Consider the following 15415-nt stretch of genomic DNA (forward strand, 5'->3'; position numbering starts at 1 on the left):
ATCTGCAGGAACTGCCAGGAACAAAAATCTTCAACTGCATCTTTTTCTTCAATATAAGGTACTGTGAAAACCCGACCGAGAGAACTTGCCTCTCACTGCGAAGGTGTGTGAAACATTGCCAACTTGCAGGCCTAGTCAGCTTGTGACCCAACCTATGAATCTTTCTTCTATGAACTACTTTTCCGTTTAACTTCCAGAACCGTTTTTCTATACAAGACTCTAGCGAATTGACTTTGGTTTACCTATTGCATTGAATCAACTCCTCTGGTGAACGAAAACTATTTGCACTGTTTAAGAGTAACTAATATTTGTTTTATTAACTTATTCCTTTTTGCTCCTACTTCAAATGCTGTGAATTCCATTTTGCTCCTCCTTCATAGTAGTTTAAATGTCGCAGAACCGGATAGTGTGAAGTACTGTAGTATATTTTTGTGATATACTGATTGCCTCCTTTTAATGAATCTTTTCTGACTGTGTAATAGATTAATAAGCATTTTACCAAGAAACCTTGAGTTTAAGGGTCTATCTGAATACTTGCGATTGTAGACCTGTGTGTAACATCCTTACAGCTCACATTCCCTCTTGAGATAAGCCTGGCTGCTCAGCTCGCTACCAAAATCTATATGGTACATACTTATACCAAAGGTTGGTTTTGCTTACACCTGTAGTCATAGTTGTGTGTAGTGGTCCCAGAGGGTACTGCAAGAAAACTTTGCCTAACAAGGTGTATAAAAGGCCAAATCTAGGTGCAAGAGGAAGCGGAGCAAGAGAGGGTGAATCCAGAGAAGCCATGGTATTGAGGGAGCTGCAGCAGAGAGGCCAGAAAAGGCAGCGGGAATCTGTGTACATGCAGCACATTAACAGTTCACAGGAGTGCAGCCCGGGTGCTGGGGCTCCATGGAACCGAGCGAACATTCGAAGTGGAGCCGTGCCTCGAGGCTGTCCTTTTCATGGCGCTCACATTGCTCATTCTCCTGGTATCAGGCGGTGACAGAAGAAGGAGTCCTGAAGTGGAGGACCAAAGGCTGAGAAGTTTGTGCTGTGGAAATGCAGAAAGACGCAACCTGCGAGTTTCTATGCGAAAGGAAACCTGGTGAGCGAGTGTTTGTAGTTCAGCAGAGGATTACTATGCATCGGAGTGGTCACGTGCAGAAAGCACGTTGTCGAAGGTCCCCAACTGAAATCCTCATTAATCTTTGAACTAATAAGTATGCTTTGTATTGGAGTGGTTGTGTGCACGAGAGGCATGTTATCGAAAGTATCAGAGTGCTGTGTACGTTACAAAGAACTTTCACAAGCTTCTAACAAGGAAACTAAATGAATGACACCGTCTTTAATTCAAACAAAGGTCTTACAGTGCCGGGCCCATTATAAAAAGTACCATACATAGACTTCTTACACCAAGATAAAATAAATGAAACCTTTGCTAATTAAAAGTGTAAGGGAGATGTATAATGTTTATGCTTCATACCCTCTCCTAGTAAGACCCCCAGCACTTTTTGCTGGACTTCTGGACCCTTTTCTGAAATCCTAAGTGAGGGGAGCCTTTTTCCACGCACTCATTCTTAAGGGCTCTGTCTTTTGGAACTCTATTCTTTGTAAATTGCCTTTCCTATGAAGTCCATTTCCCTCCATAACTCTTAAAGGCATCTGTATTTTACTATTGCAACACACAGCTCCAGATGGGCACTGTTGCTGGGGACCCTGGGGATCCTCCTTTGACACGCTTTTCTTTATCCTAGAGTAACTACAGTTCTTATACTAAGCAGCTCTCCTAAAACTTTATAGTCTGAGAGATTTGTACACACCACCTTATGTGGAGTACCAAATGTATACCTAGCATCCACCCTTCTCTCTGCTCTGGTGACCTTTTAGTCACATATGCAATCCCCTAGTTATGGCTGGTGGCAGTGGACTGGTCCTACATGCTATTGTGTGATTTTTCTACCGCAGGCTTTGTCCAAAGCGTCTGTGGTGCACAATAGGGGCACCCAAGTACTAACTTGAGAGCTGCTTTCTTTTTTCGCCGTTACTAGCGTGGTTGTTCTTTGTCAGCTCTTCTACCATTCTTGGAGGGGGGGCATGAGTGTGTTTTGCCTTTACCAGAACCCTTTGTGTGTCCTTCCCTAGGTTCCAGAATATCTCGCCAGTCAGGAAGTGGGGGAGGAGTCTTCCACCCCCCCTGTCCTTTGTCTGCCAGTGTGTCTAAATGGGTCCAGCTCCCACTCGGTATCTGGCTGCCTAATTGGACAGCCAAACGCCTATTTCTGTAAACTGCAGAGGAGTGAGTGCTGGAACTGGATAAAAGGCGAGGCTCCTGGACTGAAAAGCAAGTCGACCACTGAAAGCTGAAGGAACCGACGAAGACGACCAGAAACGCCTGCAGACCCTTTGCAACGCCGTGAAGCAACCACTGCTGTCCCGACTCCTTTTTCTGTGCGACACTACGAAGAGGATGACTCCTTCCATTTGACTGGTGGGCACAACCAGTCCCAATAAGCACTTTAATCTGAGCCATCTAAAGAGGTCCTGTGAGTTTCCAGAGCTGCGGAACCCCAATATCAGGAGACCTGCTGCCCATTATGAGTGCATTGTCGTGGAAAGGCCGAATCCGTCAAGTAAAATTGAGCCCTCAACGACACCCCAGAGACACAATCTAACTTGTCCAGACCCCTCATTCAAGTGGGGGACTGCAGGAACCAATGAAGACTGACCAGGCAAATCGTGTCCTTTGTTGGGGCTGCAGAAAAGGTGCCAAAACTACAGAGTGACCAGAGAAGTTTATGAAGGCCATGCCAGAGGTCCTCCCAGGAGACTGCTGCTGAAATATTCCGTCCATTGTCCTGGCGTTCGTCATCAGACCAAGGAATCCAAAAGGTAGGGTCCAGAGCTGAAACATCGCGGAGCATCCACCACGAGCATTTTCTTCAAACCCTTTTGCACCTTTTTTTGTTGGATTAAGAAAGAAACTGAATCCGTTCAGTGATGGCTTGAAATGTAACCAGGTTTCTTGTAGGCATGCAATATTAAATGCATCAAATATAATCTCCTCTTTATTAAAAAGATGGATTCCATGAGTCAATTCACTCGGTCCTTCACTTCAGCTGGATTAATTAGTTACTTTTTTGCATTACCGACGCTTCTGCCATCCAAGACCCTCTTTTACATTCTTTAGCACTTCCTTTAAACTCCTCAATATCTCTCCTCTCAGATTCTTCAGTACTAGTAAAGGTTACTTTTAGCTGACCCTTTTCTCCAACCTTGAATTCTGGCCACACTTTTCCCTTATATCTATTTCTACATCCCCACTCAACGTTGGGCTGATCCATCCAAGGTCCTCTTTCCCCACCCCCCCAATCACCCACTTATTCCCCTTCCTGTTACCACCTCTTTTCCAAAAAGCTCAACCCATTCCCTTGACGCCTCTTAAATCAAAACCCAACTGTAATAGATTAATGGTTGCTTTCAATAATAAAGTCTTGATGAGATTAGACTAAGTGGATTGCCACTCGATCCACGTCTCTCTAAATCAAGAACTCAACATGTTTAATCACTCCTGGTTTCAACTGTCCACAACCTTGGGATATGGTGCAATAATCTCAACACGTTACTCCTATTCAAGATTAAACCATCATCCACTGACAATAGTCTGACGGCAAGCAATAATCCTGCCTGTTCCACCCCTTCAATTTTGGGTTTTTCCTTTTAGCTGGTTTAGAAGGCGGATTCCTCGCTTCCTCCTCAACTCTCTTATGTTTGTTGTCTATCATCTGTCTTTTCTAAGCTAATGTCAAGAATAACTGCTGGCTCAACAGGCAAAACAAATATACTTGCTCCGAGCGTTCTCAGTATCAGGCCTTTCAATACACAAGCTTTCCTGTCCATAGCTCAGCTCTTGATATTCTTGGGCTTGATCTACATTCCAAGTGTCCATATCAGTATACAGTGATATAGTCAGTAGATCCTCTTCAGTGTTTTGACTCTTCATTTATTTCTTCCATCCTCAGGTCACGGCCTTGCTTTAAGTTTGTAACCACCTTAAGTTGAGTTTATTGGATGTTTTTAGGCTCCTCCTGCTCGCCATTTGCTAGCGCCAGTTCAGATTTTGGTAGGGCTAGGTTGCGAAGGAATTTCCTTTAATCATTTCCCTTTGGGTATGTCCTTCATTTTCTTTTGCACTTGATCTTTATTGCATTTGTTGTTTTTTCGCCAATTTGTTATTTCTTCTGCTATAAATTGGACATACTTTGCCAGCCAACACTTGCTCCTCTTCCTGGTGGTGTGGTTGGGCATTTATATCATCCTTCAACACCATGATCTCTTGTACTGAATCCTCCGTCACTCGCTCAGGGAACTCGCCCCTCCTAATCATTTCCTAGATCGTCCTGTTCCTGGCGTTGTGTCCCTTCATTGATTTGCTCCATTCCTTTAGCCATACCAGTGTTCCCAAAACATGTAAGGGGTGCAGTGACCAACGTTCTCCACACTTCCTGATGACTCAGTCGTTTCACTCCTCTCCCGGGAAGCACTGAGAGTCATCTTGGTAAGAGGACTTTTCATGAGGCCTGCTTCAAGTACCATTTTGAGCCACTTTGTGGACTCTGGTCGATTTCTCTTCCATCCTGTCTATGTGGGCTAGAATTCTATTTCGGAAGTCATTGGTCTTCTCTGCCTCACGCTCTGTTCTGCTTTGCAGGACAGTAATGAAACCTTCAGTATAGATCACCTTAGAATGCATCATTGCCAACAGCATGGCTTGATCTTTATAGTTATCATTTATTGTTTCATATCACTTCATAAACGGTGCCTAAGAGATAATTCGGGCTGCCATAATATTCTGAATCTGCAATGTGTAGGTATCCAGATTTGAGTTAAGACAATCTTTGCCATTTACTCCCACCAGACGTGAAGGTGAGGCGTCAGAGGATGACGGGGACGCAGACCGGGATGAGCACGCAGACCCTTCTACAGACCCTTGTTGTCTTGTTAGGGCGCTTGTATTGCCAACTGCCCGAGTCAATTTTATCGTTAGGTCACACTCCGAACTTTCCAACTGGCCCCTGACTGCGGCACGACTGACCTCTTCTGCCGAACTCACATGCCGGTGCTATGCACCAAGGACAGCCTTTGTTCACAATCGACCAGAATTAATGTGACAGTATGTAATTTCTCTCCAACAGTATTGCAATAGCTCGCTGCGGCATGACCAAACTAGTCTGTCAAACTCACGCCCAGAATCTGATCATATCTGTAACCCAGTGCTGGTCATCACACACAATTTGCCACCATCTCCACCAACAAACACAGGGGATGTGGATGCCATGCGAACCCCAGACATTCTCACCCACATCAAACGTACACTAATCCGTTTGAGAACTCCTGGCAGAGCTCACATCAGAAATGGCGCTACGTTGTCATTCATAGTATCTGCCCAATATCACAAAGGGAATCAAATCGCAGTTGCCTGGATACTGCTTTTCAAACATGTACAGACTCCTTAGAGGAACCTAAAGGACAGAAAAAAGGCTTCCTGTGGGTCATAATGGCCACATCTTGGGCAGCCCCCATTGTATAGTACACTGCCTCCACCGAGAACTTGTGCAAGGTTTCTTGCCCAAGGAGATTAGGGTACACTTGGCGGAAACCCCTACATCTTTGGAGGCCATAAGGGTCCCGAAAGGATGACATACAGAGTTCAGTCCCCAGTGAAATCTGGATTGAACCCACTTGGGAAAAATAGTCTATGAATAAATGAAAATGAAGCAACAAAGTGAAGGGCACTTACAAGATGGGCAAAAAGGTGACATTCTACATTACGCAGTCGTTCCTTGGGAAGATGAATAGACGTTGGATGTGAGCACGGCTGCACCCTTACGACCTCCACCAGGCCCAAAACTAAATTTAAAAAGTAACATTGGTGCTCGTTGGTGGCACTGCCCCGTGACCCCCACCATGGCCACAGTAACTTTAAAAAGTAAAATGAGTGCCACAACTTAAAAGAAAAGTGTGTCCCACTGTGCGCTTTAGTCCGCCTCCCCGCGTCACTTCCTTCCCCTTCATCGGTTTCCGCCCCCCCCACTCGCTGATTGGCCAGAGGGGTCCTTGTATGTCAGGCACTCTGGCCAACCTGCTGACCGGGCAGCCCCTCCTGCAAAGGACAGCTCCAGCCGAAACATCTCCAGATGGTGTATGCCAGAGAAGCAGGAAGCCTGCAGCTGTCAACCAGCAGCAACAGACATGGTAAGTGTGGTGGGACAGGGGGCACAGCAATCACTGCACCCCACTAAACTGACCCACCTCTCTTATATATTCCCCACACTAACAAATATTTTACAGCCTGTATGTACCCACTTTCATATAGCCTTCCAAATGCACAATAAAATAATACAACTGCACCCCTCATATAGATGCACCGAGTTAGCATCCCACCTCTAGGTGAACTGTATTGCCTAGCCTTGTATCAGACCTAGCTGTACTATGTTACCAATCTTTTACTTCTAGATGAACTGTGCTCTAACTGCGCTAGTTAGTCCAGACATATTTGTAAACACTAGCCTTTCTCGCACCTAGACGTACCTGTGAATACTAGCCTGCATCACATCTAGACGGAACTGTGAAGATTAGCCATGCAGCAAACTTAGATTGTGAAATTAATCATGCAGATCACTAAACAGAATTGTGTAGCTTAGCCACACAGAACAACTTCGATAGTAGCGAATGTACTAACCACCCCACTCCTGCTCCCCCCAAAATGACACCAAACACTATACATGCCCACTGGGCTAGCCAGCCTATACACACCCAAAACAAGCTTACAACAGCAAATCTGGATACTGGACCTTACCCATACGGATACAACAAGCCAGTGCACACAACCCGAAATACCATTCAATCTACACATAAAATACACAGACACCTTCCTACAAAACAGTCGCATCGAAACAACCCAGGCATTCGACCTTACCAGTATGGATACAATAAGCCAGTTCATGCAACCAACCTTCTGCAAGCCAAAAGACAGCCCCAGTTTTTCCTGGTTCTGGACCCATCCTATCACTATTCCCTCACTAACCACCCTGCCCTCTTTCTTGCATAACATCCAAATATTAGAAAGTTTGGTATGATTCCAGTTTAAAGTGTATGCAAGTGTTCAGATGTAAACATTGAACAAACACAGGGCAATAGCACAGCACTGTGGGATAGCTGATAAGCCAGCCCCTTCCTTGTTGAGCAGACAAAGAACAAGGGCACTTGGCCCAAGAATTGACTCAGTACAAGCCTTACAGTGGCTCCAGTCATCTTTAGTTACCGATTTATGCATCCTCCCTTAAGACTGATGTGTAGGGTTTTTACACAGTTACATTTTGGGGAGAAAACATGCTCAAATGACATGTCAAACGAAGGCTTCTTCCGGTTATCATTTAATAATATACTTAGGAAGCCATAATCATCCCAACTAACCATATAGTTAACAAGATGCCTGTATGCAATTACATCAAAAATGGGCCCGCACTGAACATTTAAAAAATAATAGCACTATGGCTAATCAAATGAAATGGTATTAAGCGTGGGGAAGGAGGAAAGTACAGTGCTTCTTTGGGCACACATTTACATGAGATGATATGCCCCCCTATAAAACATTTGATCTGGCGGCTGTGAGACTAGCGGGAGCAATTATCAAATGGTCACGGACTAGTGGTGAACCCCCTCTTGGAGGAGAATCAGAAAGGGGAAGATAAATGGGGTGGGAAATAATCATAGGGGAAGCAGGGGGGAGGGTGAATGATTTGTCGTAGCACAGGTGCATGTCAGCCCTATGTCCTGTAAGGTGGACTACAGTTCTGTAAAGGGGAGGAGGCAGATGTGTCCTAAAATGTCAGGATAATTGGTTGTATTGCTAAGGCAGATTGAGAGAATAGCAGAATTTCCTCAGCAGGAGGATGCACCACACCATATCAAACAGACTGCTGCCCACACCCATTGAACTCTTGCTCCGAGTCACGCAGGCCCTGGAAGTGAAGGACCAAAGAGCAAGTAAAGGAACAGCACAAGCAACAAAAGCTAATCTAAAACCCAAGTGTCTCCCACCCAAAACTATGGTGAAGTGTAAATGTTAGTATAACACCACGTTTTGTGCTACATTGCTTTATTAAGGCGACTGAATATAAACTTAAACCCAGTTACCGCAGTAAATGGGTTTAACTGGGCCTGCTACAAGCAAGCCTGGCCACTGTACCTCTGCAAGCATGATACTGAGGCAGTATGTGTTACGCGTTAATCTTCTGATATTCCCAAGAATAGAACTGAAGATGGGCAGAGTGCACACCCAACATTCTGTTAAAAAGGTGCAGGATAACAAAAGGCCGATTGTTGAACAAACCTCTGTACATTTGCCCAGTAGAACTGTATTGGAGATGGTCCCTTAAGCATGGATGGGTACCTGTATTGTTTGAACATTAACTGTGAGAAAATAGGAAGTACTGATGGGTACATTTACTTACGCCAGAATGAGAGCAGACAGCATGTCCAGCACCTCCATGTGAATTGCTGGAAGGAGGAGCATCTTCAGTGGCCCATCTCCAAGCCAGCTCTGCAAAGGAGAAAGAAGAACCATAACCATACAAGTCACATATTGAATTAAAAAGTCTCAATGGTGGTTGGAACACCAGGGCTATTAAAGACACTTAAAGCCAATGATACACTGGATATTAAAGACAGCTCAACTACTAGCCCCTTTGGAACACACCATCAAAATAGGTTTATTGCACAACTCCACACGTTCTTCTATGTTAACTGTAGTAAATTCCTCAAGGAAAGCCCTTATTGTAAACCTTTTTTCAATCTTCGGTGCACCCAACATTTATAAAATCACACAAAACCAATAATACTGAATACAAAATGAAGTATGCAATAACATTGTGGAAGAGACAGATTGTTTATATAAAATTACTGTATGTTTTACAGACATGGGTCTCTCACTCGGTTCTAATGGTTGCGATTGTTGATCTTTTTTGCGAGTAAAAAACCCTGATTTTGTATTTAACTCTGCATATGTTTGTATTGTACATTCGGTAAAGGGCACAATGCAAGGTATATATGCTTGTTCAATTCCAATATATATTGTTTTAAGACTGAAAATGTGTTTTCAAATGTAAATAGTGTTTGTATCAAGAATTGCAAAAAGTATGGTTATTTTGGGCAGTGACAGGCCTTTCTGGATTTTTCTGTCTCAGTTTTCACTATTGAGCTAGGGGTGTCATATTAAAACATAGCACAAAAAAGCAATATGGTCCTATGTTTTGTGGTGGTATTTAGGAGGCACGAAATCTTTTGACTAGTTCTAGGGCTAAATATGCCAAGCTTCTTGGTTTACAATGAGATTCATTTTTATTTCCAACCTATTCAAGTCGTAAAATGGTCACTTGGACAGAGAATTCTAGACAACTCTCAAGATGACGCAAGCACATTTAAAAAAAGGTACAGTAAACACTGGATTACCACAAAGACGTTTCGGAAATTTTAACTGTAAAAATATATTCTTTAGAATAAAGTTGGGAAATGTTATGTTATAAGGTTCTTATACCATGCACTGTTACCACATGCATGGTTTCTTGGCGCTAGGAAATAGCTACAAATCATACAGATAGGCAAAGGTAAAATAACCTTTAAGAATATGGTAACCAAACAGAAAGTGGTCTTGTAGGACCAAGAAATGTTTACACAAGTCTCACAGACCTCCAAAACAATTACCCCAAAGTGCCAGTGTTGAGTCTATGGGCCCACAGGAATCAATGCATCAATGTGGATATATGATCGTATTAAAAATGTGGTTTTCTGATCAGTTTGGACGAAACTGAGGCAGTCCAGTCAAAGACGTTTATCCACCACTCTCCAGGACTAGAGATTTCAGATGTGAGTGGTGGCATCACAAGCAGGGAAGGGCACCATGTACTTCTGGGTGGGCTAGCTCAACACAACGTCTACAGCCACCAAAGAACGAAAAATAACACTGGTGAGTAGAGTGACATCCAACTGGACATCCCAATGAAGACATGACAACACTGTAGCAGCAGGAGAGAAGGTTTTGGTTGACAACAGGATGGGCAAGTCTACAAAGAAGACCCTGACCTCGGAGGAATGGACCAGTGAGTTTAGGGGAGGTCTAGCGACTTGAGACCAAAGACTTAGCAATTGTGACCCAAGTCAGGGGTCATAGAACGCAGTGTGGAAGTACACTACACTGGAGGTCTCCAAGCAATACACAATCTTCTGTCCTTGGTTCGACTGAGGGAAGCCCAGCAGCCGCAGGGGTCAATTTTCGGCATGGGAGCGGGTCGCATTTCTCTCCAGACGGTCTCAGTCAGCTTCAAGAAGACCGCCAAAAGAGGAAAAGATGCAGACTTCAGCAGTGCAGGCCCTTCAAGACATCACAGAAATGCAGAGACATTGTTCCAATGGATAGTAATACAGTTAAGGATTTCTAAAATCAACCCTGGGGAAAGATTTTAGGAGGTCACCAAGTAATAGTGAGCAGGGAGTCAGAGTTTAGCCAAAACCCAATCAAGGCACATGGAAGAGCAGTCAAGACTTAGTCTCAGGAGTGAATTAGTGTGGCATAGGGCCTTAGAGTTCAAAAAGAATAAACACAAATCAGCGTAGCCAGTCACTGTATAAAAATACAACTATTTTTTATGCCTCAAGAACATATTGGGTGACTTGGGTCACAAATTACTTAGCTCTGGGTAATTTTATGATAAACGTTCCTCCCACTGGTTACTCATCTACGTTATTCCCTATCCCAGCGCACCTATATGCGGCCCGCGCCAGATAGGAAGTTGGGGCCAGTTAATACATAGCGACACTACGCTCCGGGACCTCAGTTCCACAATTTTTCTCTAGCACTGCGATGATGGCCTGCAAAACCGAAGAGCAGCAGGTAGGAAGGGCGATGAGGAATCAGTGGGAGGAACGTCCATCACAAATAACATTACCGTGAGGTTATGTAATTTGTACTAACGACTCATTCCCCCCCCCACTGATTCCACATCTATGATACATTCCCAAAGCAGTACTTAATCTGGAGGAGGGAGGAAGCAATGACACAGATCTGAACCAGAAAACTCTGTAGGACTGCCCAACCAAAACGGGCATGGTGGCAGGCAATAGGTTAGGGAGTTATACTTAAGTCCACTTAGGTGTACAGGGCTCTAAAAGTTTGGCCTAAACTACCCAAAAGGTTTGGTAGCTATGGCTGAGCAGACCGGTTTAGTCTAGGTAGTAGCAGGGCTGTAGGTAAGTACAAAGACCTCAGGGCACACACATACACAGTCTCCTATATAAGGGTACCTGGTACAATCACCACCAAGGTAATAACGGAACTATAACACAAAAGATCAAGACCCACAAGTGATACAGAACCTGAGCATGACAAATCACAGAATCTGAGGTCCAGAGCTCAATAGTTGAGATAGCTAAGAGTACAAAAGATTGTAAAGAGTGGGGCATAGTACAGCACCCACTTGTGTGCTGAATAGGGCTGGAGCATCAAAGGGCCGCAGTGAAGGGCTCATATGTTCTGGCTAAAACAAGTGTCGGACATGAAGATGTTTTTCTAATGTTTAATTTTCACAGAATGATGGTAATTTATTTTGAAAAAAGAAAACTATTCATCAAAGAGTGAAGTTGCGTGATTAGAAGTTAATCTAATCAATTCGGTCTATCACTTGTGGGTCTTGATCTTTTGTGTTATAGTACAACTGTACACAGTACATTTATAAAAAAAATAGTTATTATAAATACTAAGGCAACTAACAATATTAGAATCCCAGGTAAGTAAACTTATTAACGTTTATACTGTACGATATTTAAGCAATAGTAGACTTTAGATGAATGCAGGTAAGTAGAGTAGTAAATCAATTTTTATAACCAACATTAAGTAACCCAACACATAGATTGTTAAGTACTTTTAAGCAGCCTGTACTTTAAGTCCAACCCTATTTGGGGATAAGTTTAAGTCATAGGAGGAACTGGGGAACCAGGGCTCCTGGGCGACAAAAAGGAAGGCAGATGCTGTCAAATATACTGGCTTTCTTCTGTGTTGCAGGTAAGTAAAATCTTTAGTTAAAAGGCAGTTTGGAGAAGTCAGGTAGACCCCGTGAAGGATTGTAGATCAAAGGAGCAGTGTCCTTAGGCCTGGGAGAATTGGGTTTTCCACCGCAATGTGTCTCAGAAAACTCAGAGGGGGGGGGGGGGGGGGGTGATTCAACATAGCAAGCACCCAGGTGAGTACCTAGGAGCGAGAGAGTATCTTTTCTTGAAGAAAAAAATAGAAAGTGCCACCCAGCAGGTCCCCAGGTGAGGAGACAACCACTCCTGTTTGGTTCTTCACCTGGAGGTTAAAGGAGGAACTTTTGGCTGGAGCAGACAGTCAGCTTCTTTGATGGGACACAGTGCAGATTATCTTCACGATACTGGCTTGTTTGGACACGACACAGACTTTGGTTCATCGACTGTTGTCACACGGCAAACCTCAGTTTCTCGGTCCCCAACTTAGAAGAGACAACGTCACAGAGCAGGAAAGAGTCAGTGGAGGTCCAGGAGGATGCCCACAAAGTTCCAGCCGAAACCATGCTTCAGGAGATAGTGCAAGCCAAATTGGTCCCGGTCCCAGGGTATTGAGAAATTGTAGCCCAGGATGGTTGCAGCTCTTCAAGGGACGGCTCAAAATTCAGATTCTCTTGGGACTGGTTGATCCCACCAGTCCAAGGGAGGAAGTCGTCAGAAGAGGTGGCTGGCGTTGGAGTGGTCAACAGTCCTTGGCGGACACTGGTGGTGGCTTGTGACAACCTACCTCAAATTCTTCGTTCCATGGGTCGACTCTTGCTGCTCCAGGACCCTGGCTGTTATGCAGGAAAAAAAGCTGGAACATCAAATCACCATTCAAACCATACATGCAAATCTGGGGGCGGATTTGTCCAGAAAGACTGTCAGCCTCCCAGTATGAACTGGATCCAGGCAGCCAAACGGCAGGACACACACAAGGGAAGTTTGTCACCTCCCCCACTTCCTGTCCTTTGAAGCACTCATAGCCTTGGCGGGCATTCGCAAGAAGTGCGCCCAAGAAAAAAAAAAACATCAAGTCCTCCCCCACTGAGCACGGTAGAAAAAGGCTCAAGAAAGGACAAGTCATCAAGAGTTGGCAAAAAAAAAAGAAGGACTGGCACCATTTTAGATCCAATGGTGGCCCATGTGTCCCTTAACACAACTGCAACAGCAGCCAGCAGGCAGTTTCACGACAATTGGGTCAAAAATATCCACTGCCACCAGCAACAGATTAACTTGTTACTGTAAATAGAAAGTTACGGGAGAGGTGGAAAATGGGATACAAGGGTCCCAGCTCACTCAGGATAACTGGTCAAAAAAGTGCTGGGGGACTCACAAGTGAGCAGAATATTGCACAACAATGAAATTCTACCCAAGACATGTCAACCCAAGCAGTAAGGCTTAGCAAACATGTTGAAAGATGCTAAATTGCTGCTTGGCAAATGTCCATGACAGGCCTCCACCCTGCAGGACAGAGGTGGCAGCCACTCCCCTGGTAGTAGATTCAGCCCGGAGACCCTTAGGCACATCCTTCCCAGCCAGACCGCAGCGTACAGAGATGCAGATAACGATCCACCTGGACAGGGTCTGTTTGGTCATAGCCCTGTGTGATGGGTCAGCAATGTGAGGAGAACAACAGTTTGATCATTTTTCAAAGTTTGCCATTTTATTGAAGTATAAATTATATTAACCTTATTAGTGCCAAGGACGAGGTATCTCGTCCTTGGGATTCCCTCCCTGTTCCCAAGGAAGTGATACCTCGTCCTTTCAGGCACTCTGTTTTGTGCGATCCCTGCAAAGCAATGGCCACTAGAGCAGCAGGGATCTGTTTTGGCAGATGGGGGCTGCTTACTTGGTAAGCGGCCCCCTCTCCCCCAAACCCCCAAAGCATGGCACCACAGCTAAGGAAACCCCTGGGGGCAGTGAGCATCTGCCCCCAGGGGTGATGAGAAAAAAATAAATAATAAAATATCGAAGGAAGGGGGCAGGCGGGAGGGGGTTTGGGGGTTTGGGGCCCTGGGGGGCCCACTAGACCACCATGGATTTTTGAAAAAAATTGTGTCTTTGGAAAGGGGAGAATCTCCCCTTTCAAAAGACAATTTTTGACGCATTGCTGGTCAGAGCGAAACTTTTTGGGGAATTTTCCTACCTTGAGATTCCACTTCCGTTCCTTCAAGGCCTTTCCTGTCATCGACAGACACTTGGTAGTATCGTGTCTCTCCCTGAGGCACCACAGGCAGATGTGATGCAGGTAAGTAAGTGACATTTTTGAGCCACAATCTCTGCATTTCCTAAAGCAGGTATTTGGCGTTGACGAAAACGAAGACCTATTTGATGATTTTTCAAAGATTTTCACGTAACGTACGTCACAGAAGAGGTGCGCCGAATTTCACTCGAAGCATGTGCTAACACGGAGACCAACGGGCGCTGCACAAGCTATGTATACTCTTTGACAACATCACCTTCGACAGAGGCCCTCGAGGGGCATCGGCTCAATGCCATTGCTGCACAGCGCCCTCTGCCGGAAAAAAAGGTCCGAAGCAGCTGAAGGTGGACTTTACATGTCAAAGATGGGGAATACGTGGGAGGACACAATCCATTCGAAATAATGTGATATCCTGAAGGGCAAAATAATAGCAGCAAGAAGCAATGTGTAGAAAGAAAAAAGAAAGGGTCCTCGTACAGAAACTTGAGAAAAACCATGAAGAAGTAAAGTATCAGAGGAAGAGCAAGCCCAAGATACGGCGCATGTTAAGTTAGATATGTATGAGCAAAACCATTATAAAAACAGAAAGCAAAAACCCGAAAGAGAAGGGCATAGGAGCGTAGGACCCAGTGTCCAAAGCAGCCAGTAAGTCCAGTAAAACCAAGAGAGACGAGTGTTGGGATACCTTGCCTCAAGTTCTCGCTTTCCTTCCAGCCAGCCTCCTTCGCTGGCCTCCCAGTGTCCGTCATGGAAGATTCATACTCTCCTCCCCACTGCTGCTTCCATCTTGGGATTGTCCTACCAGGGACGACTCCTTTGCCAAGAGTTCACATAAGGAGGACCAAAGAACGTTTTTTTTCCCCCCTGTACTACTCCCAAACGTTTTACACACACAAAATGCCTGTGCATTTTCCTGCTGAAGTAGAGAAAATGCTAATTGATAGCCTACTAAACCCTCCAACCTATGCTAGCTGTCCCCACAGTGGTGTTCTGTCCCTGGATTGCGCTGCTGTACTGCCTATCTAGGGGACAGAGGAAGAGGCTTGCCCCATTTACATTAAAACCAAATTTAAATCCCACGTTGGCACCACAAACTGGCGATGGGTT

At 44.8% G+C, this 15415-nt stretch overlaps 1 protein-coding gene across 1 annotated transcript in view; it reads right to left on the minus strand.

The window, feature by feature from the left end:
- PELP1 (proline, glutamate and leucine rich protein 1) overlaps positions 1-15415 on the minus strand; it is a 1000849-nt gene that overhangs the window by 560791 nt on the left and 424643 nt on the right. The window contains exon 10 of the mRNA XM_069646587.1: positions 8502-8590. Coding sequence (XP_069502688.1) covers positions 8502-8590 — 89 coding nt within the window. The remainder of the gene's footprint in view (positions 1-8501; positions 8591-15415) is intronic.

Source organism: Ambystoma mexicanum, chromosome 1p, assembly GCF_040938575.1.
Source record: "Ambystoma mexicanum isolate Mex_15411 chromosome 1p, UKY_AmexF1_1, whole genome shotgun sequence".
NCBI lineage: Eukaryota > Metazoa > Chordata > Amphibia > Caudata > Ambystomatidae > Ambystoma > Ambystoma mexicanum.